The 25,020-nt window shown below is 47.2% G+C and overlaps 2 protein-coding genes and 1 long non-coding RNA gene across 6 annotated transcripts in view; 2 read left to right on the top strand and 1 right to left on the bottom strand.

Annotated features, from left to right (window-relative positions):
• The first annotated feature begins 1,777 nt into the window (after positions 1 to 1,777).
• VDAC2 (voltage dependent anion channel 2) lies at positions 1,778 to 14,078 on the top strand. Its single transcript, XM_031462135.2, has 10 exons — positions 1,778 to 1,936; positions 2,141 to 2,195; positions 3,226 to 3,294; positions 4,174 to 4,223; positions 7,309 to 7,461; positions 7,554 to 7,606; positions 8,578 to 8,805; positions 9,683 to 9,833; positions 12,340 to 12,397; positions 13,691 to 14,078. The coding sequence occupies exons 2-10, from the start codon at positions 2,165 to 2,167 to the stop codon at positions 13,780 to 13,782; spliced, it is 885 nt and encodes a 294-aa protein (XP_031317995.1). The 5' UTR covers positions 1,778 to 1,936; positions 2,141 to 2,164; the 3' UTR covers positions 13,783 to 14,078.
• Positions 14,079 to 16,392: 2,314 nt separating this feature from the next.
• Positions 16,393 to 18,515, bottom strand: COMTD1 (catechol-O-methyltransferase domain containing 1). Its single transcript, XM_010984118.3, has 7 exons — positions 18,296 to 18,515; positions 18,017 to 18,144; positions 17,652 to 17,757; positions 17,444 to 17,562; positions 17,286 to 17,340; positions 16,883 to 17,016; positions 16,393 to 16,645 (listed from the first exon to the last, which is right to left on the bottom strand). Exons 1-7 carry the CDS (start codon positions 18,387 to 18,389, stop codon positions 16,493 to 16,495), a joined length of 789 nt encoding a protein of 262 aa, XP_010982420.2. The 5' UTR covers positions 18,390 to 18,515; the 3' UTR covers positions 16,393 to 16,492.
• LOC105092438 (uncharacterized) overlaps positions 17,880 to 25,020 on the top strand; it is a 138,312-nt gene continuing 131,171 nt past the window's right edge. For 2 of the 4 annotated variants that reach the window (XR_010381918.1, XR_010381915.1), the window contains exons 1-6: positions 18,070 to 18,197; positions 18,757 to 18,869; positions 20,089 to 20,181; positions 21,627 to 21,887; positions 22,396 to 22,665; positions 23,761 to 23,808. This is a non-coding gene — a long non-coding RNA (uncharacterized LOC105092438). Of the gene's footprint in view, positions 17,971 to 18,069; positions 18,198 to 18,756; positions 18,870 to 20,088; positions 20,182 to 21,626; positions 21,888 to 22,395; positions 22,666 to 23,760; positions 23,809 to 25,020 lie in introns of those variants that run through there. The other 2 variants (XR_010381916.1, XR_010381917.1) reach the window with 2 other exon arrangements.

Raw genomic sequence — 25,020 nt, 5'->3', positions numbered from 1 at the left:
AACTGTGTCTGAACGGACTTTGCTTCCTGTGTGGGTGACATGGTAGTTGCTCTACAAATGGTGGCTGCTACTAATGATGCTTTGGTCTAAAGGGCTTTGGATGTAAGAATTCAGATATATTCACTGAATCCAAGTTTGAAATAAATTGCCATGATTCCTCTCCTGGTTATTAGGTATTGTGTACATTCCTTGGATTTATAGAGGGTGAACTCTCAGATCTGTGTTCTGTGGCACAGTGAAATTCTCTGGGGGTTTAAAATGCTACAGATAGTTCACACTGTGAATAAATCCTACTGCAGGTAATGAAGGTGACTGAGCAGACTAGGTTTTTCTGGGAAGTGGTGTGTTATGCTGCAGTTGTGATGGGATGTCAGTCTCTGCCATTAGCCTCATAATAGTATCAAACATAGAGCAGACCAGTACCCTGTGGAATCAGGCTGACTTCAGACTGACCTGTCTGAGCTTGAATGAAGGATTAATCAATCAGTGTGTCTGGTGCTTGAACTCTTAGGAGCAAAGACTCTTCCTTTCTGACCGTTTACAATGAGCAATCCCAACCATGCATGACTAGGCAAGATACTGACTGGGCTTGCTCGTGGGAGGGAAATCCACCAGGCTGCAGCTTTAATCCAGGTTTGCATCGTGGAAGTCTATCTAGCTATCTTTTTTCTGGTTTAGGTGGAGATGGAACTTTGGAAGCATTTGAACAGAGGTGGCTTTCAGAGCAAGAGTCAGAGGGGAAAAGGCTTTGCTCGTAGTCTATGGCTGAATGACCATTAAAGACCACTTCATCTCATTTAAACTTTTCATTTTATAGATAGGCAAATGGGGTACAGAGGGGATAAACTGCTGAGATTGGTGACTGATTCCGGAGCCATTTCCATCTCATTAAAAGGCTCATTTTTTTTCTTGTTGAGTTGGCTACCTCACTGTACACCCAGGGAACTTAAGTGTAGCATTCTAATACTTGGTCAGCATGATTCTTAAATTTTCTAGCACACTTGATTCACGGAGAGAGTTCCGGTCAGGTGCGTGTGTAGGGATGGAGGCGGTATAAGAGGAACCCTAGGGCTTGAGAGTGGGGCGGAGGGAGGGGAGGGACGGGGCACCCTGAGACGTGCTCAAGTTTGTTTAGGAAAGGGCAACCCGAGAGCTTCTCCGGCTGAGTCCCGCCCTGTATGGTGACTACACTATGGTCGAAGGAGGACGAAGGAAGGGAGTGCACGAGGGGCTGGAGGTGCGCCCTGGTGGCCCACTCGTTTCTCCTTGGGCCAGGAGAGGCAGACCATCTTTCAGAAGCACACGCTGCACTTACTCAGGATAGAAGGGGCAATGTTTAGCAGACTCCTTCCTAGACTGGGGATTGGCTCTGCAGCGTGCTCTACTCACAGCCGAGAAAGGGAATACGAGAGAAGTACGTGACCCCGGGGAGCGCGGCCGCGCCCTTTCGCGCCGGGTCCCGCGCAGGCACGCTCCTGACGCCCCGCCCCACCGTGACAAGCGCGCGCGGGGCCGCCGCCCCATCCCCCGCCCGCGCGGTCCCCTCCGCGCCGCCTCCGCCGTTCCCCGCCCCCTCGCCCCTGGGCTGCCCTCTTCGCTGCCTGACCCAAGGTCCCGCAGCTTCTGCCTTTCTGGCCCTAGCCGACGGACCGAGGCGACCCATCCAGGAGGTGGGGGTGTTCTCGGAGCACGTGGTCGTTTCGGAGCAGGTTGGAGTGGGCAGCGGGCGGCGCTGCGAGGACAGGCGCCGCGGGCAGCCCCAGGGGCAGTGGCAGGGTCCTGGCGGGGGGAGGACAGGGTTGCGGCGGGCGGAACGGTGTCTCCTTCACTTCGCCCTCCAGCGCCGCAGCTGCAGCCGGACCCCAAGCCAGCCGAGCGGCCTCACCTGAGAGCGGAGAGACAGCAGCGGCCCCCCACCCCCTCAGAAGACCACCAGGTACCGCCGCGCCCGCCTCACTCCGACCCGTGGGCCTAGGCCCCGGCGGCCAAGCAGAACGCCTGGGCCGGACTCGGGGTCGGCCCTGGCTCCCTAAGATGGCCGCGCTGCCCCAGGGCCCCTCTCCCTTCTGTCTGAGACCCCCTTCTGGCTTCTTGATCCGCTTCTGACCCCCGTTGACCGCACTTCTTGTCCTTTCCGCAGATCACCGCTTCCCGCGGCCTCGCCATGGCAACCTACGGACAGAACTGCCCGCGGCGTAAGTAGAGCGGGGATTTCTGCGGGATGGGGCGGTGGTGTCCGGGCACTTGAAGCCTACTGACCTGAAAGTCGCAGCGTCTTTCCCGGTATCTCTCCAAGGACTTGGAAATTCGCCTCTTTCGGTAGCCATTCCACCGTCTGACTCCTGGGTCTGCGGAGGAGGGGCTGCATTACTGGATTTCGGGTAGGGGGACTAGGCCAGGGAAGTTGGGTCTTTGGCCGCATTCCCCTGCAGTTTTTGGAGGTGTCCTTGATGAACTCAAAAGCAAAATGTTACTAATTGTCGGATTCGGTCTTTGGAGGATTTGGATCGGTTACTTTTCCTGAGGAAGTAGTAACCCCCCTTGTGAGAGCGCAAGGTCATTACATGTGCTCTTAAGGGCATGGACGTGCTATGTAGAATGAATGAACTGGTGTAATGAGTTCAGATTGCTTTCCTTTAAGCCTCACAGCATAATGTAGATTTCACTTAAACAGATGGCTTTTTTTTTTTTTTAAAGTTCCAATATTTAAGTCCCATAAGTATTAATTACTCTTCTCTTCCCACTCCAGAATAATTGGTTTTGACTTCAGTGAGGTTGCTAAAAGATGTAGTTGGGGGGGTGGGACTTGTCCTAGGTTTTGATTTTATCTTATTTGGTTAAATCAGCCCATTCCAGTGAATTTTGGCAGATTTAAATGTATGTATAGATATATATGCGTGTATGTGTTTGATTCTTTGTACTAGTCCTGTCCTAGGAGGTGAGGCTACAGACGTGTAAATTTAGGCATAGAATGTCTGTTTTCATATTTCGGAAGTAATTTCCCAAGTTTGTATAGTCAGTTACTGTGGTTACTCATTTTAGAAATAAGCCTTCGGTGCTGATATCTCCTTCATGAATCATATTAGACTACAGTTTCAGCTCCTGGTGGAATCAAAACCAAGTTGGACTGCTTGGGTTTAAAGATGGTGGTAGATCATAATCTAGTTTTTGGACAGACTGGGAGAACAGGAACATTAACACTGGAATGTTTCTCCTTCCCACCAGCAATGTGTATTCCTCCATCATATGCTGACCTTGGCAAAGCTGCCAGAGATATTTTCAACAAAGGGTTTGGTAAGAACTGTTTTAAAAATTTTCAATCTGAAATGAATGTGTGTGTTTGGATTGCTTAGGGAAATTAATAATTTCTTCAAATTGTAGATATCTTGGCTGCATTAATTCTTGTATTTGGTACATTTAAGGTAAAATTTTTGTTAAAGTAGTACTGTAACAATCCACATCCCCTTCTGCTCCAATTTCCTCCAGTTTTTTCAAAGTTAGTTCAAAAATTTTACCTTTAAGAAAAAAAAAATTGTGCTTTTATTTCCTTCAGATACAATTTAGACCTCGGTTGAATAGAATTATGATGTATTGCTGTTTTGCTTTTACAGTGGTGACTCCTAAAGGGTAATGGTTTTTTTTTTTTTTTCAAATAAATTTGTTTTTTCTTGAAGATTTTGTTCCACGCTCCTCTCTCCCTCTCTCTCTTTTAGATTATTTCCCTAATTATTTAGATTATTAATCCAAAAGGGAGATAGATACCCCTTTGGCGTAAATGTTCCAAATGCCTGAATTATAATAATAAAAAGGGTTGGCTGTTCTGAGATTCAAATTAGATTGATTTTCTGATCTGACATTTAGATATGAGAGGCATTTTTAAATAAATGCTTTGATAAAATGGTTTGAAAGCCTTTTTTTGGTGCCAAACACACAGCAAAATACTAGGCAAAGCTAAAGATGTTTTGTCCTTTGCATTTCAGTTTACATAGAATAATTAAAATTGTTTTCATTTAAGCATTGTGTATTAGTATGCATTTTTATCCTCCTCTGAGTGTGTAAACTTTCTGGTTTTTGTATTTGGGGTTTTTGGAGTTTTTTAATGTATACTCAACTATTGGTATGCATCTTTTATACAAAATAATCATATTGTTCTGTTTTGGTCTTTACTTGAAGGTTTTGGTTTGGTGAAACTGGATGTGAAAACAAAGTCATGCAGTGGCGTGGTGAGTGTTGGGTATCTGATAAGTTCTGGTAGCCTTTATATAATTTTTCAACCCATAATAGTTATACGATCTCTACCCAGTTCATCTTTTTTTTTTTTTGGCTGGGGGTAACTAGGTTTATTTATTTATTTTTAGAGGACGTACGGGGGATTGAACCCAGCACCCAGTGCATGCTAAGGGTGTGCTCAGCCACTTGAGCTATACCCACCCCCCATACCCATTCAATCTTAAAGAAGAAACAAGTTAATTTTGTTTTAAGGGATTTGCGTCTTAATTTGTTTTGGCTTTGAATATGATTACTGATTTTGATGTGGTCTTTTGACATATTTCTTTGTAAGCACTAGTAACTCAGGCAAGACATTAGTCATGTGGGAACCTGTTGTACTTTTTGTAACCCTTTCTTTTAATGCCTATAAAAAGCATTAAGAGTTCTGGGCATAAAAATACTCAGTAACTCTTAATTTGAGTGTATTAATCATTAATATAATGGTCATATTCTAGCAGCCCTCCTTGGGGAAGATTTCCATATGTATTTTGTGAATTTAGAGAGTTCTAAGTTTGAATATTTTTAAGGGTTGATATTTTGATACTTGGATCTTGATTCTGCCTACCAGACTCCTGTAAAGAGAGTAAAGTAAAATTTTGTGATTTTTTTTCTTCTAAAATTTTTTGTTTTGAGATTGTTTTGGGGATGGGTAATAGCTTTTATTTATTAAAGTTAATCATTTTGTAGTTTCTTAATGCCTCCACTTGGATTTCTGGGGTTTTACATTGGTCACATCTGTCATTTGGTTTCTTTGGTTTGAAAGGAAGCCTGAATATTCAGTGAGGTTGAGTGACTTACTTGCTTAAGGTAACAGGTCACAGTAGTGTTTGTTTTGTGTTCCCTCTCTTAACCTATTGAGGCCCCTTATAAACCACTTGGTGTGTATTTGTTGAAACACAAAAGGCCTCCTGAAAAAAGAAGACGACTCAATCCTTGTGTTTAAAAAGCTTACTTGCTGACTGGAAAGACAATAAACTTTAAACTAGGGAACAGTCAGAGCAGTATATCTAGTACTAGATTGTTGGGTAAATCAAAATCTTTGTTGGAAAATAAAGGCTTAATGTGGATAAGAATTTTATGAAGTTAGGCTTAAGAACATGAAGGATATATAGAAGCTTGATTAGATATAGTATGTTTTTATTTACATTTAATGTGTGTAATTCAAAAGCATGGTACTGGTCTTGTAATGTGTACCTGGCCCCAAATATATCACAGTAATGCCTGGTTCTGTTTTCTCACCTGAACTGCAGAGATGTCTAGGCCACCCCAGAATATAGAAGCCTAAATATCTTGATGATGGAGTGAAAGGGTATAAGCTCTCATCAGTGGTGTCATCCGGCTGAATTCTTGTCAGAGATCACAGCGTGATCTTGGTTTTCTGTCTTGAGGACTCTTTGACATGTATATAAACTGGCTCAGTCTATGGGCTGATGAATGGCAGTGGGTAGGACCTCGAGAATCATTAATCAATGTCACTCGGGATTAAAAATAGCTACTCATACACATTCTGCATCTTAAGTGTCTGTTAGAAGAACATGCTCCACATATATTGTTTTAATGATACATCCTTTTGTGTGGAACACATGAGAATGTGCAGTTTTCAGCATCAGTCCAATTGAATCCTCTAGAGGTAGTTTTTATTACCACATTTGAAGTAACTGAGACCCAGAAAAGTGTTGTCTTCAGTGTTATTCATTTAGTAAATGACAGCCAGAACTGGATGTCAGGACTCCTAATTTTATATCAGTATTCTTTCCTAACAAAATCCATTGCTTTTTAGTATGGGCATTGAGGGCTTTGACTTGAAATTTCTGTTAATGAAAGCATCTAATTTCAGGCAATTGTGTATAAGACCTAAAGAATTGGGTATCTTTCTCTGCAGAGCAATAGTTATCCAAATACTCTATTTTCTAAGTGAAGGATAATTGGCCTTTTCTCCCATTGTGATACAGTTTCTGGTATTTCATCATTCTGCAGGTATCACAATTTCAGGTCAGATTTCTCTTCATTAGTTCAGATCAGCTGTCTTTAAACTTGGCTTTCCAGTGACCAAAGTGTATAGCCATCATTAGCAGACAAATCAGAACCCTCAGATGGCATTTTAATGTTTTTATCTTGGAAGATTTGAATTGTTTGCCTCTGTGTACTGTGCTCTGAAAGATTATTAGATTTCTGGATTATCTGTAGCAGACTTTAAGTTTCAGATAAGGCCTCCTCCATATTATGCCTTCCTTTTCAGTTAGTGTGCAATTAGGGATTGGCAGATTAATAATATTTGCTACAAATATAAGATTATATAATGCACTTTAAATTGATCACTGCATTCAATTATTCTGTTATACTGTCATCTGTTACACAGAGTACAGTATATATTATGTATGATATAAACCAGTTGTAGAATAAATGTATAGTTTCTTTCCCCCTACTTGTTTTTTAAAATGAGAATGTGAAAGATTGGAAAGGCATAAAATGTGGTGGCTATGTTGGAAAAACAGAATATTAGGGTTACCAAAGAATTAAAAAAAATCTTTTGTTCATGGCATGGATTCCTACAGTGGAGTGCTTTTCCTTTAAGGATTTTCAGGAACCATTTTGTAATAAATTGTGTATCAGTTATCAACTGATTTTAATGAAGGGGTCTGTGATTAACTGTAGTGACCTGTTTAATGTTTTATTCAATATCAGGTGTAGATTGGAAGCAGTACTAAAACGCTCATTCCTTTTTTTCTCCCTACTGATTTTTGAATTCCAAATGAAATCACCTTAGCAGAAGTTTCCTTAAAAGCGATACAGTTTATTGTTCACTTAGAATTAGATACAGGTAACTTGTGATTGGTTGGTTGAAATGTGAGCAATAAGTTGGCAGTAACTTAACAGGCTAATTTGTCACTCGTATATATTCAGTATCAGAAGGTAGGAAGCTAGAACAAAGATCAGTGAAATTACTAAATGTGTCCGTGGGTTCTTTTTATTTGTGTAAGTTAGTGGATTCTTCTAGGCTTATGAGAAAGTTCATGAAGTTATTTGTTGTCTTACTAGGAATTCTCAACATCTGGTTCATCTAATACAGACACTGGTAAAGTTACTGGGACCTTGGAGACCAAATATAAATGGTGTGAGTATGGCCTGACTTTCACAGAAAAGTGGAACACTGATAACACTCTGGGAACAGAAATCGCAATCGAAGACCAGGTAACATTTTGAAAATGTGCTTTAGTGTTATTTTATTTTTGTTTTCAAAAAGGAAATAAAGCTGAAAACAGATTCTTTTTCTTTCAAAATAGATTTGTCAAGGTTTGAAACTGACATTTGATACCACCTTTTCACCAAACACGGGGTAAGCATGGACATTTTTATCTGCTTTAAATTTAAAGGCATTCCTCTTGGGTATATATAGGAACGGTTCATATTTACTGCTTTGATGGCTTACTGAACTTCAACTGCCTTGTGGTGGGAAATTTCTGTTTCTGCCTTTGGACTATGAGCAGTACAGTTGTTGGCTTGCCTTCAGATAGTTGCCTCTTATCACTGTGGCACTAACTTGGGTAACTAACGTGTTTCTAATAGGCTTTTGTGACTGATAACCACTTCTGCAAAGCAGTCTTCCTATGGTGGTGGCATTCAGGTTGCCCCGTGTGCCCTTGTTTTTAGTTCATTGAGCTATATTTTTTTACCCCTTAGGATTAGCTTGCTACGTTTTTAATAGGCATACCTCAGAGATACTGCAGGTTTGGTTCCAGACCACCACAGTAAAGTAAATATTGTAAAAAAAAAAAAGTGACTCATGGGTTTTTTGGTTTCCTGGTGCGTATAAAAGTTATGTTTATACTATAGTCTGTTAAGTGTACAGTAGCATTATGTTGAAAAAAACAATGTACCTATCTTAATTAAAAAGTGCTTTATTGCTAAAAAATGCCAACCATCATCTAAGCTTTCAGTGAGTCATAGTAGTAACATCAAAAGCTCACTGACCACAGTCACCATAACAAATATAATAATGAAAAAGTTTAAAATACTGTGAGAATTACTGAAATGTGACACAGAGACAAAAAATGAACAAATGCTGTTGGAAACGAAGAACCAGTAGACTTGCTTGATGCCGGATTGCCAAAGACCGTCAATTGGGGGCGGAGGGGAAGAGTCTCTGCAGAGTGCTCTAAAGTGAACCACAGTAAAACAATGAAGTATGCCTCTGCTCCCCAGTTCTAGTGCAGTTCGTTTAAATCTGTTGTGTGCCCTCTGTGCAGAAGTTATGTGTGTCATTCTTCCACTGGCATCAATTTTAAATCAGTTTGTTTCTTTTTCCAGAAAGAAAAGTGGTAAAATCAAGTCATCTTACAAGAGGGAGTGTATAAACCTTGGTTGTGATGTTGACTTTGATTTTGCTGGACCTGCAATCCATGGTTCAGCTGTCTTTGGTTATGAGGGCTGGCTTGCTGGGTACCAGATGACCTTTGACAGTGCCAAGTCAAAGCTGACAAGGAATAACTTTGCAGTGGGCTACAGGACTGGAGACTTCCAGCTACACACTAATGTGTGAGTATTTCTTTGTGGATATTATGATACAGGACCTCAGTGATGTTGATGTCTCCTGTCATTTCCTGTGAATCTAGGTGCAACCTAAAGGACATAAAAAGATCATCCCTGGCCATTCCTAGAGTGCCCCTCAAAAGTGTATAGTGAAAAATGTTAGTTTGACTTTTGGTGCTGAGAGAGTAAGTGTTCATTTCACATGAGGTTTGATGGGCTTTGGACTTTGGATAGAAGAGGCTAAGACATTGCCAAACTCTACTTGTGCATTCATTTGACTTGTCTGTGATGTGTGAGGTGCTCATTTGATAGGATTGCTTAAGATGTATAGTGTTTTTTCCTAACCCAAATTAAATGTATGTGTGGAAAGGACTTAAAAAGAATTAAAATTAAAAAAAATTCTTAAAAAGAATTTTCCCTTATAAATATGGTGCATTGGTAAATAACAGAAGTACAAAGGAAAAAAAACAAAATTTCTCATTCCACCCACTAGATATATAATCTTTGTTAATTGTTAATGCTTTGGTGTTTCATCTTTGTTTTTGTATACATATAATATACATACAGAAAAGGCTGTCTTATAACCCTCCCCCCACCTTAATACATTTTGATCATTTTCCTGTAGCATTATGTATTTTACAGCATGATCATTAGTAGCTTATGGTAGTTCTGCTTAATGTGTGTACCATGAATCACTTGACCAAGCCTTGTTTTTGGACATAGGTTGGGAAAAGACCTTTTAAAACTTCAAAGTTTTCATTGGAACACTAGAGAGCCATGTGGTCAGTGGCTTTTATTTAAATGTAATGCTACAGTATCAGCCTGTGCCTTAGACATTATTACATTGTCTATCCTAGATTGACTAATCTAAAATATCTTATAGCAATGATGGGACAGAATTTGGAGGATCAATTTACCAGAAAGTGTGTGAAGATCTTGACACTTCAGTAAACCTTGCTTGGACATCAGGAACCAACTGCACTCGCTTTGGCATTGCCGCTAAGTATCAGTTGGACCCCACTGCTTCCATTTCTGTGAGTATTGCTGTGGGCTTAGGATGGGGTTTTTGGTTGTTGGAATTAATTTTTGGGTATGTTGAACTGTGTTGTCAAAATTTGAACTTAGTTCATACAATTCCCATTTTATACACAGATTGGGATTAGAACTTGTAAAGCTGTTTTTTCAGTGGAGACGATGTTAGAAGTTTGATATCCAGGCCACAGGAGTTTGCTTACCCTCAAAAGCTGCTGAATTAGTGTAGATAATAACCCTGAGCCCCAAACCTGTCCGAGCCCAGGGAAGCCAGTGTTTTGGGTCCTGGGCAGTTCTCATTCTTGTTGGGAGATAATAGTACTTTAATTGTTACTTTGTGTTTGTCTTCTTAGGGTTTACAGATGTGTTCAGATTTGATCTGAATGGTCATTGGTACCCATGCTGTTTTGCAGGTGGGGAAACCAAAGCTTGGAGAGAGGCAGGACTTAGACCACTGCTGGGGAGGGAAGGAAGGAGGCGTAGGGCCAGGACTGGACTGCTTGTCTAATGATTTCCCTCCTGTCTGGGGTGACCAGGTGCATCCCAGGAATTTCCTCCCCCCTCTCCTGGGTTAGCTGGGTTGCGTGACCATCCTGGTCCTGTCCTTAGACTCTGCTGTTTCTTCCTTCAGTCATTGTGCACTGGGGTAAGAGGGTGTGCAGTGTCTGAGGGGGTAGAGCAGCTGGCTCCGGTTTCAGGCAGATGAACAGCTGTTCATATGTGTCAATTATTTACAAATTGGGCACTGTACGTACTGGAATGAAAGAGAGTTAAACTTTCCATGAGAGTTATTTCTCTTACATAAAGTGATCTTCTTTCCTGAGGACAGTATGTTTTGATAACTTAGGCAGTTAAATTTTAGCCCCGTTCTTGTTTTATCTTAGCACAGTTGTAATCAGAATGAGACGCACCCAGAATGCTTTTTTTCTTTAAAAAAATTTTTTTAAAAGTTATTTATTGGGGGTGGTAGGTAATTAGGTTGATTTATTTATTTTTAGAAGAGGTACTGGGGAATGAACCCAGGACCTCATGCATGCTAAGCATGCACTTTACCACTTGACCTATACCCTACCCCAGAATGCTTTTCCCATAAGCAAGACCGTATTAATTTATTTTTCCCTTTATTTCTGACCGCACTGTAGCAGAAAAATCCTCAGGATTCACTCAACACTTCTCTGGTAGCTATAGTGCTGTTCTCGTCAAATGTATGTCTGTGGCACCATCACAGATTTAATGCCCAGCAGGAGATGCAGCCCTCTCACAGTGGAAAATGGGAAGGTGGCTTGGGACCTGTGTGTGCCAGTGAGTTACTTCTTGGGATTACTTTGGAAATAATCTAGTATGTCCCACCTATGTAGTGCTGCTAGTGCCCAGTCCGTTTCATGCTTGACTCATATTCTAAAATAGTAGGACTTTGTATCCTGTTGTCTGGGGCTCTTAATTGGGCGTAAGATGCTTATTAGTGGGGCATTTCTTCCTTAGACAAATAACTCACATGGTCTTTGGTGACCCAAGAGGACTTGGCTGTAGTGCCAAGTGAATATGAGTGCCATTTATGTGACTTTGGCCTGTATAGTTAGTTATATCATTTCTCTCTCTGTCTTGGTCTTACACATTACTAAAGAGTGTAGACATCAAATCATTTCCAAATCTGTTTTGATCCCAGAGGCTGTTTATTCTTTTTGTTACCATAGCACTCAAAACGCTGAAGAGGGAAGTTGCCCGACTTGGCAACCTAGGCCCTGGAGATGGGGTGAGCTGCCCCATTTACCTCTGGTATGGCTCAGTGACGTTAGTAGTAGGAGAGAATGGAACTACAAGGAGCTTCTCCTTACCGTGTCTTGCTCTCCAGAGTTCTTTTTACCCCTTGAAGGTTTGTGACTAAAATTCTAAAATAGTAGAATTGTGCAAGGAGGACACGGTTCTGCATTGGTGAATGATGCCCCATTGGAACCTCTTCTCAAGCACAGTCCAGTTACATGCAGCCCAGACGCAGGGGTGGTGAATGAGAGGCTTGAGAATGTGAGGTAAAGGTCTGTTTCTTCAGAGGAAATGCCTGTCTTTTGGAGATTTTGAACATTCCTGAGAGTAGTAATGTGTGTCATAGCCACAAATTTAAACTTCACGTGCTGTACTTTGAGGCTGGCGTGTGTCACATAGCGAGCCTGGGGGGTTTCCATTAGCCATTCGGGTACGGTTTTGTGCTAGATTAAACCAGTGAGGACGGTTTCTGTGAGAGCGCTTAGGCTTCTGTGCTGTAGGACAACTTGTCTGTAGACACATCCCAGCAGATAGTGAGAATACTGTGTTCTGCTGACAATTTTACTTTTAAGTTTAGCGGATAAGAGTTAAGTGGCACCTGGTTTTTGCTTGGCTTAATAACTATTAAATTTTTTATTACCTCACAGGTGAAAAAAATGAATGCTTCATAATTATATAATAGGGTAACATGCAGGTGCTTTGTCTCTCCATTCAAAAATTTTTCTTACATTTCTTTTTGCATTTTAGGCAAAAGTAAACAACTCTAGTTTAATTGGAGTGGGCTATACTCAGACTCTGAGGCCTGGTAAGTACTCTTACTTAAAAAGGTAGGATTGTTCTGGTAGTGTTTTGAAAACTAGTTTTCCCAGCTTCTTTTGCAGATCTTTCAAGCATGCAGAAGAATTGACAGAAAAGTACCTTTTGCCACACTTTTTTATTCCTTTCCTTTTTTCTTTTTTTTTAAATGATGGGTTGTTGGGAAGTTTCAGCCGTCATGACATTTCCCTAAATGCTTCATCATGTGTCTCAGAATAAGAACGTTCTCTGGCAGTATTATGCTATTATCACACCTGAGAAAGTTAACAGTGATTCTGTATTATGATTTAATACCCATTCTGTATTTACTTTCCTCACCTGGACCTGGGCTGTCTCAGTGATTTTTATTTCTCCAATCTTAGTTGACTCATTGTTTTGATGGTTTGATCTCTGTAGTCTCGTTTACTTGACATAGTATTTGAGCCTTGCTGTGTTTTCTAGAGCAGTACTTCTCAAACATCAGTGTGTGGATGAATTACCTGGGGAATCTTACTAAATCCACATAGGTCTAGGGTGAGGGGTTCTGTCTTTCTAACAAGCTCTTAGGTGATGTCCCTGTTGCTGGTTCTTGAACCACCATTTGAATAGCAAGGTTCTAAAGCACTTGGAACTTTTCCCCAGACTTTCTGACTATTTTGAAACCTAAAAAAAGAATGGTACCATGAACACCTGTACATTCCCCACATTCACCGGTTACTAACATTTGCCATATTTGTTTTACCTCTGTGTCTGGATACATAATCCTCTTTTTCTCCCCACCCCCCACATATTCTTATGAATTATTTAAATGTTTTGCAGACACGTAGACACATTAGCCCTAGCATGCATGTCCTGAGAGTAAGGCATTTTTAGCTACACCATTTTAAATGACATCGTAACTACAATACAATTGTTTCCACAATTGTTAAGGAGATTAACAATTAAAATAATATCTAATACACAGTATGTTCAGGTTTTACCACTTGTCCTGAAAATGTCTCTATGTAGTTTTTCCTTTCCAGGATCCAGTTATGATTGTCTTTCAGTCTGGATAGTGTATTGAACGTTACTGTATTTTCTAGAGCCATTTGAGCTTTATTAACATTTTTATGCTCTGACTTGATGCCTGCCTTATTCAGGATGGTGCCACTGAATTCTTCGCTATCAGATACTCCCAGGCGCCCTCTGGTGGCCGGCACTAGTAGGTCCTCTGATAGGCAGGCTGTGAGGTGATTATTAAAGAAGGCTGCAGGCTTTCATAAGGTGTTTCAGGCACATGATGGTTGTCTGCTTTTGTTTACAGGTGTGAAGCTTACACTGTCTGCTCTGGTAGATGGGAAGAGCATTAACGCTGGAGGCCACAAACTTGGGCTTGCCCTGGAGTTGGAGGCTTAATCTAGCTGAAAGAAACCTCTGGGAATGGATATTAGAAGATTTGGCCTTAATATATTTCCAGTGTGACCAGCAGGCTTTTCCCCCCCAAGAAGGTGATCAAAACAAAGGATGATCTAAACAAGAGCTGTATTTTAAATATTTAGACAGTTACTTGTTAGCTCGTTTCTAGTTGAATTGGTTATCTATCTAGTTACCAATGCTGCAGTCATGCAGTCACCTATACATTATTTAATGTATTTAACTGTTAAATGCACTACCCACCAATAATGAAATAGACCTTTATGAAAACTGTGCAATTGTGTGCATGTTTGTTTTTATGTTCCTTTTAACATTGAATATTGCCATTGAATGAGATGGATCAGTGAATGTTTTAAGATGAGGTTAAAATTTTTTGTTAAATTCAACCATTATTAGAATTACTTTTGGTATCCCCAAACATTACAAATTATGAATAAAACAAGTGTACATAATTAATGACTCCAAGTATTTGCAGAGTTAAAAACTTTTCAGCTAGGGTCACATCTTTCTGGTTATCTAGCTAGTACTTTATCAGTGAGCATTTTGCTCTTTATAGAAGCCTTCTGTGTCCTGAGAGTGACTCCATGCGATTTTTAGATGACAATAAAATAAGATATATGCCTTTATATCTTCAGTTTGTAAACTTGTGCAGAATTACATTGGGTCATTGTTTACTCCAGGAGGGGTTAGAAAGTAAGTGACGATGAAGAAAGGAAAATGAAGGGATGATGCTGAAGCTCGTATACACACCATACTCTTTCAGGCTGTTGCTGTGGAAGTGATCTAGGCTCTAGTTAGGTGGGACGGGACTAGGTGTAGGGACATAGAGTCAGGTGTAGACAGTGTCAGTAACCAGAGGGTCTGTGAGAGGGGAGTATATGGGCCCCACTAAGAGGTGGTTAACTCGTTTCTTTCCAAGCATAGGCTAAAAAGCTTGGGCCTGAATTTGAGACCAGAGACAGTGCCTTCAGGCTGTGTGGCCACTGGCCTTCATCTGGACTTGGGTTGGATGATAGAAATGAATGGGTGATTATGGTTAGAACAGTAGGAAAGAGGAATTTTGATAGGAAGAGATAGAAGGATACAATCAAAGGTTAGAGAAGGTTTTGTTCAACAAATTCATAATGTTACATCTGAAGTAATTTTAAGTCTGAGAGAGAACAGATAAAATGTACTCATTACCCAAAAAATGATACATGCTGAAAATTTTCCTGTCGAGAAGAATCTAAGATTAGAAACCCAAACAAGCTTTCCACACAGGTGGAATGGGGGCCACAAAGGCCCCTTCTGATCTATTTGTCTTAAGGGACTGGTTTGAATGGCCCATGTGAATAAGACATGACTTAACAGCAGAAAGTTGGAATTTGAACCAATTTGAGTGAGCTAGGACTTGGTAGGTAAGAAAAGCAGAACAAGATGTCTGTGTAAACTAGGTGTGAAAGCACCTTGTGCTTTTGGGATACTTTTGAATAAAATGGACCTAGTCACCCATGTGCAGCCAAATATGCTATTATGAGTGGAAGAGAGGATAGGTTTACAGCCAGGTCCCTGAGTGTTGTCTAAAATGCAGGGTATATCCCAGGAGCTGTAGGATTATACAGCTTGCCTTCTGTGGGCTCATGGGCTTCTATGGCCTTGCTTCTAACAGCCTCCAGGTTCATTTCCATCACCCAGGCCTAACTAGGTGGTTACAAACTAATTGTATTCTAGGCTGATGCCATTTCTGCCTGAGGCAGTGTTAGTGGAAGAACTTGTAATATCGCCTGCTCTTAATTTGTGGTGTGGAGATACTATCCTCCTACTTATCAGGGAGGTAACCAGAGTGATGAACCTGGCTCCCTCTCCACTTCTGCCCATAGATGTTGGTGTTGGAGAGCCTAACTTTCTCTTCATCTTCCTCTGGGGCACTTGTTAAACATTGCCTCCTACCTGTCTGTCTTCACACCTCTGGCCAGAGATCCCACTCAGTGTCTCACCTTCCTCCAGGAATTCAGGGGGAGGACAGGGTATATACTTCCGTCAACCTTGAGGTCCTCAGGTCTAAGTCAAGTGGCTTGGTTCTCAGGGGTGATTTCCACTGACCAGGGCCTCCACTGCAGAGATGAGGCCAAGCCGACAGTTTTGTGAGGACATGGGCGAATGGCCAGCAGAGCTGGTGTAACCTACTAAAGTTCCTGGTGTAAGGCTCCTTTCTTGCCGTTAGATCCCAGACTGGTCTCTCCACTAGTCCCAGCTGCACTGAACAGGAACTTCATTCACTTTTCCCTCCTAGGAAGAGCTGTAGGAGACCAAGGGGCCTCTACCAAGCCTCCAGCCCTCAGATCCTGTAGAGTGGAGGCAACTCCTAGGAGCTGGTGGGGGGGGGGGGTGGTTCTGACCAGTTGGATGTGGCCAGGTCAATTAAGACTATATCCTGCCTCCAGTCAGCTGGAAGCTCCTGTGGTCAGGCCACAGCCCTGGTGCCAGGCAGTCCTAAGGAATGTGTTAGGGAGGGGATGAACATCTGTGGCCTCAAGGCCTTTTGCTCAAGTTGTGGCTAGTGTGGGGCCTTCCCTCTCTACCCAGCTTCAGCACATATGGAGGCTCAGAAGATCGTGTCCCAGGCCCCACTTTATTGTCAGATTTAAAACTCGAGGTCAACGGCTGGTGTTCCCAGGGCCCCTCCCTTGAGGCCACTTGCCAGAGGCCAGTCCTAGATCTTGAAGGCTAAGGTGAGGCCGTCGCCCAGGGGCAGGAGGCTGATGTGGACCCTGGCGTCGCGCAGGATGCGCTCGTTCAGGTTTCGCACACACTGGGCCTCCTTGTCCTGCGGTTGAGGCTGCAGCACCTCTCCACGCCACAGAACCTGCGGGGGTGGAGCGGGCATCATGGGGGCGGGGCCTGGAGAGCTGCCTGAGCAGGTGGCGGGCGAGAGCTGGGGACCCAGGACCCGGGCAGCGGAAAGCCTGGGACTCAGCTCGGGGAAGAAGCTTACATGGTTTACTAGGCGGGGCTCCAGGGTATGGGGGCAGGGCATAGGGAGAAGCCTAAGGAAAAGAGTGACCCAGTCCCGGAGGGTCTTCTGGCCCGGGCTGTCCCTTACACTGAGCACAGCGAGGACGCCTCCGGGTCGCAGCAGCTGCAGGCACCGCTCATAGTAGGCGGTGCAGTTCTCCTTGTCCGCGTCCACCACGGCCACGTCGAAGGTGCCAGCCTCGCCCGCGGCCAGGAGCTCGTCTTGCGGGGGAGGGAGGGGCAGATACGGCTGAGTCCGCAGGCCCCAGCGCCGGAAGCCCCCGCCCAGGCCGGCCCAGGCGCTGTGACTATGCAGGGACTCGGACCTCGAGGGCGCCGGCCCTGCCACCCTGCATGTGGCCGCGTACCGTGAGGCCGGGCGGCGAGGGGCTGTCATTGCCCAAGCTCGCCTGGTGGACGGGGTCACTAGCTCGTGCCCGGTGGTCCCATTAGGGAAATGGCATCAAGGCCCTTTCCGCTCCGTTGCTCACCCAGGGTCTCCAGGGCGGGCTTCAATCGAAGGTCGATCTTGTGCTCCTCCTCAGCCTGCGGAAGGCGTGGGTCAGAGCCAGCATGTCCCTTCTCCTGGAGCTGGGAGTGGCTGGGCTCCAGGGGCCTGACGAGGGCCTCAGGTCCGTGGGACACTCACCTGCCTCCACAGGGGCCGCCCCAGCTCTGGGGGCCCCGCGTCCACCTCGCAGGTCACTACGCGCCCGGCCGGGGGCAGCGCCAGGGCCAACGCTAGGGCTGAGTAGCCTGTGAAAGTGCCTGGGGACAGGGACACGGTCAGGCTCAGGCCAGAGTAGGGGGACGGCCCAGTGACTCCGGCCCCCAATGACCCCGGCCGTGCGCCCTACCCAGGTCCAGCGCTTTCTTAGCCTTGATGAGGCGAGCCAGGTTGGCCAGGAGCTGGGCCTGCTCACAGGTCATCATGGAATCCCCCTGCGGCTGCTCCAGGGTCAGCTGCGCGTGGAAGGAAAGGTTCGCACTAGCCCTGCCAATCACCCAGCTCCGCCCCAGGTTCAGAGCCCCACCCAGGGCCGTGGCTGTGGGCGTGTCCCAGGGGGCGGGCCCTTAAAGAACGCCCTCAGCGCCCGACGAGCCGAGCCCGGAAAGCCCTGAGAGGGCCACCGCCCAGCCCAAGGTCACAGCCACGTGGGCCCCGCTGGGCCCGAGGTGGGCGCCTGTTCCTGCCCCGGTCCTGCTACGGGGCCCTGCTAACCAGCCGTAGGCTCCGCAGCGCTGGGTGCTCCCGCATGGAGCGGCTCAGTAGATACTGCCAAAGGGGGCTGTCCTCAGGGGGCAGCAGGCGCTTCTCTCGCCGGGGCCGCCATGGAGAGAACCGTCTCCCTGCCGGGCAGAGGGGGTGCTGGGTCAGGGCTTGGGGCTCCTGGGCGCCAGAGGTGAGCTTCAGCCGCAGCATTCGCGGGCTCTTCTCCCGCGCCCTACCGCCCGTCCGCGGGGGCTCTGGAGAGGGTGCTAAAGGCCCGGCCCTACTCACCTAGGAGCAGACCGCTAGCGAAGGCGGCGCCGAGTGCGACCGAGCCCAGGGCTAGCGCGGAGGGCACAGAAAGCCGGGGCAAGGGCTGGGTCATGGTGCTGGAAGGAAGCGGCGGCTTCCAGGTCACTTGCGTTGGGGCTGCTGGGACCGCCCTGAGACCCGCGGGCCCTTGCGGTTCCGCCTTGCCTGGGCAGTGCCCGCGGACCCGCGGCTTCGAGCACCATCTGGCGGCCTGACTGCCTTACTGCAAACACCTCCCGGTGGGTCTGGCGTCATCTGGTGGCCGCGTTCGGAACTGCGCCTACATTTAGGGAGGAAACCCTGTATCTGGGGTCTGGGTTCTCCCTTCCGGCGCCAGAGGTCTAGGGCCTTGAGTCAGAGAGGGAAAACTTGATGCCCTCCTAGCTATGCTTCTTCCTCATCGCTGCCATTTTTGCTGAGACCTCCCTTGGGTTTAACAGGATAGTAACCGGTACGAAGTGATAGAAATGAAAGGGGCCCCGAGAGACACAGAGAGAATGAGGAGAGGCCACCAAGGACATCAAGCTGAAGGAGTGAATGCACAAAACCAGAGGTGGGGCTCGGGAGCCCTGGACCCTGGGGGAGGCCAAGCAGGAGCGGAGGGCGAGGCCTCCTCTCAGACACAGGGGTGGGGCTGGTCCTTTGACCAATCAGCCCGCCGTCCCCAGGAGGGGTTCGGGGGGAGGAGCCTGCTGTGTGGGGGCTGGGTGGGTCCTCCCAGCTCCCTGTCTCCGGCCAAACGGCCTGCTTGGAAGAGAAGCGCCTTCCCCTAACCTTTTGTCTCTGCACCCTGCTTGGCTCTGTAAATGTTTCTTTGACCTGTGGATGGGTCTCATTCCCCAGGGGAAGGACTGAGGCCGCTCTTATTTCCTCCCCCAGAGCTGAGCACACAGCATGTGCATTTAAAACGCTCTCTGAATAGCCTGCTGGTGGTGCCTGGGGCTCCTCGTTGCCTGAGCTGCCCGGCTGAGTGGGGAACCTAGTACCAGGAAGGGGCATTTTATTGAGCACCAGGAGCTGTACAGCCAGCCTCCCTGTGAGGCTGCGAGATTATCTTGTTTCCCAGAGGAGGAAACCAAATCTCAGAGAGACCAGCCTCCGTGCTTACTCCTCAGGCCCTGCTTTTGCTTCTGTAAACCCTCTGACCCACTAGCCGGAGGGAGGATACACCTACGAGCTCTTCAGACCTGGCAGGGCCCAAACTCCCAAGAAGCGCTTTCCAGGCACCTCTGCTGGGGCCCTGGGCTCAGCTGGGGCTGCAGACCTGCGCGCTCTCCTGTCTGGGGGTCTGGGTTTGGGCAGGCCGGGAGCTCACACCAGATCCTCCCTCCCCCAGCCTGGCTTTAGGCCGGAGCCCATGGAGGTGGGGGGCAGGCGAGGAGGGGAGGCATGTCACCATATATCCCCGTCAGATTAAAAAACTAATTTGAAAAGATTAATGTATTCCATTCTTGTTACACTGGCTCTGATACCTCTGGGCCCGCGGCTGCTCTGCCTCCTGATTATTGAATTTTTATGGCCTGGTAATTAATTGCAGATTCCCTGTTTTGTTCTATTTCTTTTTCTCTGACATTTTAATTTCAACAAAAAGCAGTGGTCTCCATGCAGGTTCTCTCTGGAGATCCTAATGGTCTATAAAACAGAATGACTTATAGACGTGGCACCCACTTCAGTTGGCGAGCGATTGTTTGAAACCTTGCTGATCACGCAAAATTTAATTTTTCCACCTCCCTCCCCCGTTCACTGCTCATTTCTTGTCTCTTCCATTACAGCGCCAGTGTCTCAGCTCGCAATGAAGGGAGCAGAGTGTCGCCTGTGTATCTGTTACAGGGCCTTTCCTAGAAGGCCAGGTGGCTGAAGACAAAGTAGGTTTTTATTCTTCTCTTTGGAGGTTGCCCCAGTGGTGACAGTGGGAGCTCGGCCTCCCCAGAGGGCCACGTGGATGTGGGCAGCTTCCCCCAGCAGTGGGGGATGGGGAGAATCATTTCTTCCTCTCTCAGTTGCCCTTTTGGGGGCTGTACATGCTGTTAGGTCCCCATCAGGAAGTCAGGGGGTTTGCCCCCTGAAGAATTCTTAGCCAGACTGGGTCACTGGAAACAGCTGTTCACAAAAATGAGCCTGGAAGAGGCCCCTGAGTTGCTATACTAATGCCCCCAACTGCTGCTTCTCCAGTGCTGCTAACATCACACAGGCTGGGCCCCTTCCCCCAGGGCCCCCCAGGACTGGGTGGGGCAGGGGCAGAAGAGTAAGGTCATGGAGTCAGGTTCCGCCTAAAGGATTGGAACTCAAGTATCTTCAGGGGCCAGGCAGGCAGGTGAGGGGAGGGCGGTAGAGGGCAGTGGGGACTGTGGCGCTCCAGAAATCACGCCACATCAGAAAGTGTGGTGGCCACTCAGCTCTGGCCCTGGCTGCCCAGTGGGACGAAGGGCGCATTGTGGCCAGAGCAGATTTTTTCAAGAGAGGTTGGAAATCTGGCTTTTAATGTGAAACCTCACAATTTAAAACATTTGGGTTAAACTTTTTCTTTTTAAAGCTCCACGTCTGGCAGACTGAATACACCTTTGATCTTTACATCTGATCTTGCCCATGGGATAACTGTTTCCTCCAATCTGGAGTGTGGCTCAGAGAAGTTAGGACATGGAAGTGGAGTCTGTCAAGGCCAGAAAGGCCTCAGTGGCCTCCTGATCGCCCCTACAGCCTCCCAGCGGCCCTGCGCCAGGAATCCTCCTCCTCTCTTGTGGCCCTTCAGTCCCCTTCCTGCCCTCAGTGGGCTCTTCTCGGCAGCTGTGGGCTCCCAGAGGTGCCTATGGGCCTCTGCCCGGGGCTTGCCTCCTCTCTCCACAGAGGAGCTGCCAGCCTGGAGCCTGACCACATCTGGGTGAGGTCTGCTGAACTTTCCACCCAAGACTTTGGGGGGCGGTGCCATGACTCTGAAGGCTCTGAGGGCCGTGTCGGGCTGAGTGGGCTGACAGGTAGACCACAAGTCAGTGGCTTTTGGGGCCCCTCGGGTGAGCTGGGGAGGGGGGAGGGCCCGCTGCCTGCTCCCGCCTCCTCTGTGCCACGATGCGAGGAGCTGGCGTGCATGCCTAGCCTCTCGTGCCTCAGTTTCCACACCTGGACAGGCTGCGTGGGCTCTGGAGTCAGAGGGACTTGGGGTCAAACACTGGTCTACCACTCACTTGGTGGCCATGTGAACTCAGTTTCTCGATTAGAAAAACAGGGATGATCTTAAGTGTTTTCTGTGGTGTAACAAACCACTACTTACTGAGTGGCTGAAAGCAACACGGTTTATGATCTTGCCGTTCCACAGGTCAGGGGCCCAGCCAGGCCTGGCTGAAGGATCCAGGTGGCATCTGGGGATACCGCCCCACCAGGGCTCCACGTTCTCTTCTGAGCTCTCCAGCTATTGCCAGATTTAGTTCCATCTCAGGAAGCTGCGCCAGCCGTCTGCAAGGCCCGCAAAGACTCCTGAATACTTCTGGTGCTTCGGCTCACCCCGCCTTCCTTGTCGCTGTTAAGGATTCCAGGGACCCACCCAGCTAATCCAGGATACTCTTCCCATGCGAAGCTGGTTAGTGACCTTGGCGCCATCTGCAAAGCCCCCCTTGCCATCTAAGATGAGGGCCATGGGAGTAACTGTCATTGGGGAAGGAGATCGCAAGAGGGTGGTGAAATTCTGCCACAACCTCCAACCTCTCAGAATGGTTGTGAGGATTAAAATACCCCTGCCCGGTTCCGGTCCCTGCTCCTTGAGAACTATGGTTTTAGGCATCTGAATACAGAGGATTCCCTGCTGCTGCGTAAACTGCATGGGCAGTGGTCATATTTCTCACAGCCACTCTGAGTAGCTAACATTGTTCCCATTTTCCAAATGTGTAAACTGAGGTTCCCAGATGTCAGGTGACATAGAAGTGGCAGAGCCAGGAAGTGAACCTGTCCTTGTCTCAGCTTCACATAAAAGTTTGTCATTCACCCCTGGGCCCAAGTCCGGAGCTCCTGTAGCCCCTGAAATTTCACTGAGATCTTGTTAGAGGCCTCCACCATGTGCCAGCAATTTACCTGTGATCTGATTTCTCCAGTTTAATGCAGGTCTGGGCATTCAGGTGTCTCTGGGAGTCCCCAGGGGATGACAGGTGTGTTTCGTGGTATCACCTGTTCCTGTCTTCTTGATGGGATGGCCAGGGTGCCATTATCACAGCCACTCCTGGGCATCATCGCTTCTGCCCGACACCTCAGCTGACCCTCGGGAGCCATCAGATGGTCAAGACTTCATGGGGTCCTTTAGAGAAATGGCAAAGAAAGTCCTCCTGCAACCCTTCTGTCTCCATCCTGGGACATTGGCTTACGTTGTGAGTCCTTCCTTCCCCAAAAGAAAACAAACACATTTCCCTGACTCCCCTGTAGGCATGGGACCTGGCGTCTACCGTCTGACGTGCTATACAAGACTCAGATGCAGACGTGCCATGGAAGTCAGTGGTTGGTGAAGGAGGGTGATGCTGTGACAAGAAGTGGGTTGGAGGTGAAGTTCTTGTCCCTGCTGGAGCCTCTGCCCAGAGGTGTTTGAACTGGAACAGTCCCATGGTGTGATTGAGTGTTTGAACTAGAACCGTCCCATGGTGTGAGCTTTGAGAGCCTCCAGCTGTTCAGTTCCTGGTAGTGGAACATCCAAGCCTGATTCTCTGGCCCTTCCAGAGCCTGCTGTTTGCAACAGAGTGGAATTGGCTATTTGCAACAAAGTAGATTCTATTATTTGTAGCAAAGTGAAACCTGCTGTTTGCCATAAAGCAGCTTTTATTTGTTTGCAGTAGAGGAGTCCTGCCTGGTACTGCTCCTCTGTGGGACTGATCCTCCCAGCTCCAGCAGGCAGTGTTACCACCTACCATAGTGCCAACCCCCTCCTTCTGTCTTGCCAGCAGGGACCCGATATTGTTCAAGCAACAATGTGCCCAGCTCGGGGATGGACAGTCTCAGGCTGTCATAACCCTCCTAGTCCCTTTTTCAGGATATCTAGGGATATCTTGCCAGGGAAAATGGGGGTCCTTTTCAGGATGTTTTCTTTCCTGATAATAAGAAAACTCCTCTTCTGGTAGAGCCTTTTCTTATCTTGAGTAGGGTGTGTAAAGATGAAATGCTTCAAACTGTAGCAGCCATCTTGTGGCCATGAGGCAACAAAGTTGAGGACTGAAAAACCAAACAGTGAGGATGGTGAGTGGTCCTTGAAGACATTATCTAGGCATTGAATCATTAGCAGCAACTGTTTCCCTCCGGCTTCCTTGTTATGTGAGAAAATGGAGCCCTTTGTGTTTAAGCAGTGATTAGCTGTGCCTTCTGTTACTTGATGCTCAAAGCATTCCTAAGGGATGCAGGCACCCCAGCAGTGTGCCCTGAGCCCATGCGGTGGTTGAGAGTTGGTGCTGAGATAACCCTGTTTGCTTTTTTTTCAGGCTAGAGTGACAGATTCCACACTGAACTCGAAATCATGCGTTCCAAAGGTAAGGCCTTATTTTTCTGAGGGGTAAGTTTTCTCACAGGAGATGCTCCACACCTCCCCCACCCAACAAGTCCAAATACCAGTAGCAGGCACCCCACGCCAACCCTGCTTGCAGACTTGTGGTGTCTCATCAGGCTCCCCAGTCCCCAGTGAGTAGGCATGATCACCCACACTTGACAGACAGGGGTGTGACTCATCTGGGCTCTCACAGCCAGGGGCATGTGGGGATTGGCTCCAGCTCTGTATGGCCCAAAGCCTGGAGTCTCCCCACTCCAGGGGGAGTCTCTCTGTTTGCATCAGGGCCAGGGGTGCAAGGGCTTCTGGGACCGTGGATGAACAGATGGGGTTGGAGGTGCCCACAACCTCCCAGCCTAGCAGTCAGGCTTCTGCTGCAACCATGACATGTAACAGCCCCGAGTCTTAGTGGCTTCCAAAATAACCACTTACTTTTCTTGCTCTTGGGTCAGCTGGGGTGCTTCTGCTTCAGGTCGTGGGTCCAGATCATTCTGAGACCAGCAGCCACCTGGAGATGCTCTTTCCCAGGGGCCAGCATGGGTGCAAGAGGCCAATCACACACGTGCTTTTAAAGCCTCTGCCTCAGTCAGGTCTGCTGGTGTTCCAGCGGCCCCAACGAGTCACTTGGCCAAACTCTGTGTGGGGGCAAATGTGTGTACTCCAGCCCCTCCACAGGGTGGCTCTGTGAGGTCACACGGCAAAGGGTGTGGTCACATGGCAAAGGATGTGGACGTGTAGCCATATCACTGGTCCGGGAGAAAAGAGTCAGGGTCAGCACTCCAGTCTACACACCAAGGGCCTCTGGTGTCCCCAGAGCCATGGGTGCAGAGCCCCCTCCACAGGGCAGGGCCTCAGCAGGGGCTGGTGGACCAGGGTCACTGACTTGTACCTGACCTGCAGATCCCCAGTCTGTTTCTCAGAGAAGGAACCTGGAGCTGTGGAAGTCAGAGTGTCACCTGAGGTCGCAGGGCAGTTCCTGCCTCTGCTCTCCCTCGCTGAACTCAGGCAGGGAGGGGGCCGAGTGGTCAGGCTCACCTTCCTTGGCTCCAGCCCGGAGCACCTGCCTCCCTTGAAGGACGAGTCCCTGGGGCCCTTTTCTTTCCTCCACACACTATGTGTGGGACTCTTTGGAGGACACAGCCTGGGACACAAGGGTTCCAGCTGCATTGCCTGGGAGAGCCCTCGTGCTTGTTCACTT

This window comes from Camelus dromedarius, chromosome 8, assembly GCF_036321535.1.
Source record: "Camelus dromedarius isolate mCamDro1 chromosome 8, mCamDro1.pat, whole genome shotgun sequence".
NCBI classification, from domain to species: domain Eukaryota; kingdom Metazoa; phylum Chordata; class Mammalia; order Artiodactyla; family Camelidae; genus Camelus; species Camelus dromedarius.
Note: the sequence above shows the minus strand (reverse complement) of the source record. Positions and strands in the feature narration are given on the sequence as shown.

What these genes read in the sequence shown, in the direction of transcription:
- COMTD1 (XM_010984118.3), bottom strand. Translation starts at nt 18,389, where the DNA reads ATGACCCAGCCCTTGCCCCGGCTTTCTGTGCCCTCCGCGCTAGCCCTG. An exon ending in GGCGGCCCCTGTGGAGGCAG is followed by an intron (nt 17,341 to 17,443) that starts GTGAGTGTCCCA and finishes CGCCTTCCGCAG; the next exon opens with GCTGAGGAGGAGCACAAGAT. An exon ending in GCCCGCCCTGGAGACCCTGG is followed by an intron (nt 17,017 to 17,285) that starts GTGAGCAACGGA and finishes CTCCCCCGCAAG; the next exon opens with ACGAGCTCCTGGCCGCGGGC.
- VDAC2 (XM_031462135.2), top strand. Translation starts at nt 2,165, where the DNA reads ATGGCAACCTACGGACAGAACTGCCCGCGGC. An exon ending in AAATCGCAATCGAAGACCAG is followed by an intron (nt 7,462 to 7,553) that starts GTAACATTTTGA and finishes CTTTCAAAATAG; the next exon opens with ATTTGTCAAGGTTTGAAACT. An exon ending in TTCCAGCTACACACTAATGT is followed by an intron (nt 8,806 to 9,682) that starts GTGAGTATTTCT and finishes AATATCTTATAG; the next exon opens with CAATGATGGGACAGAATTTG.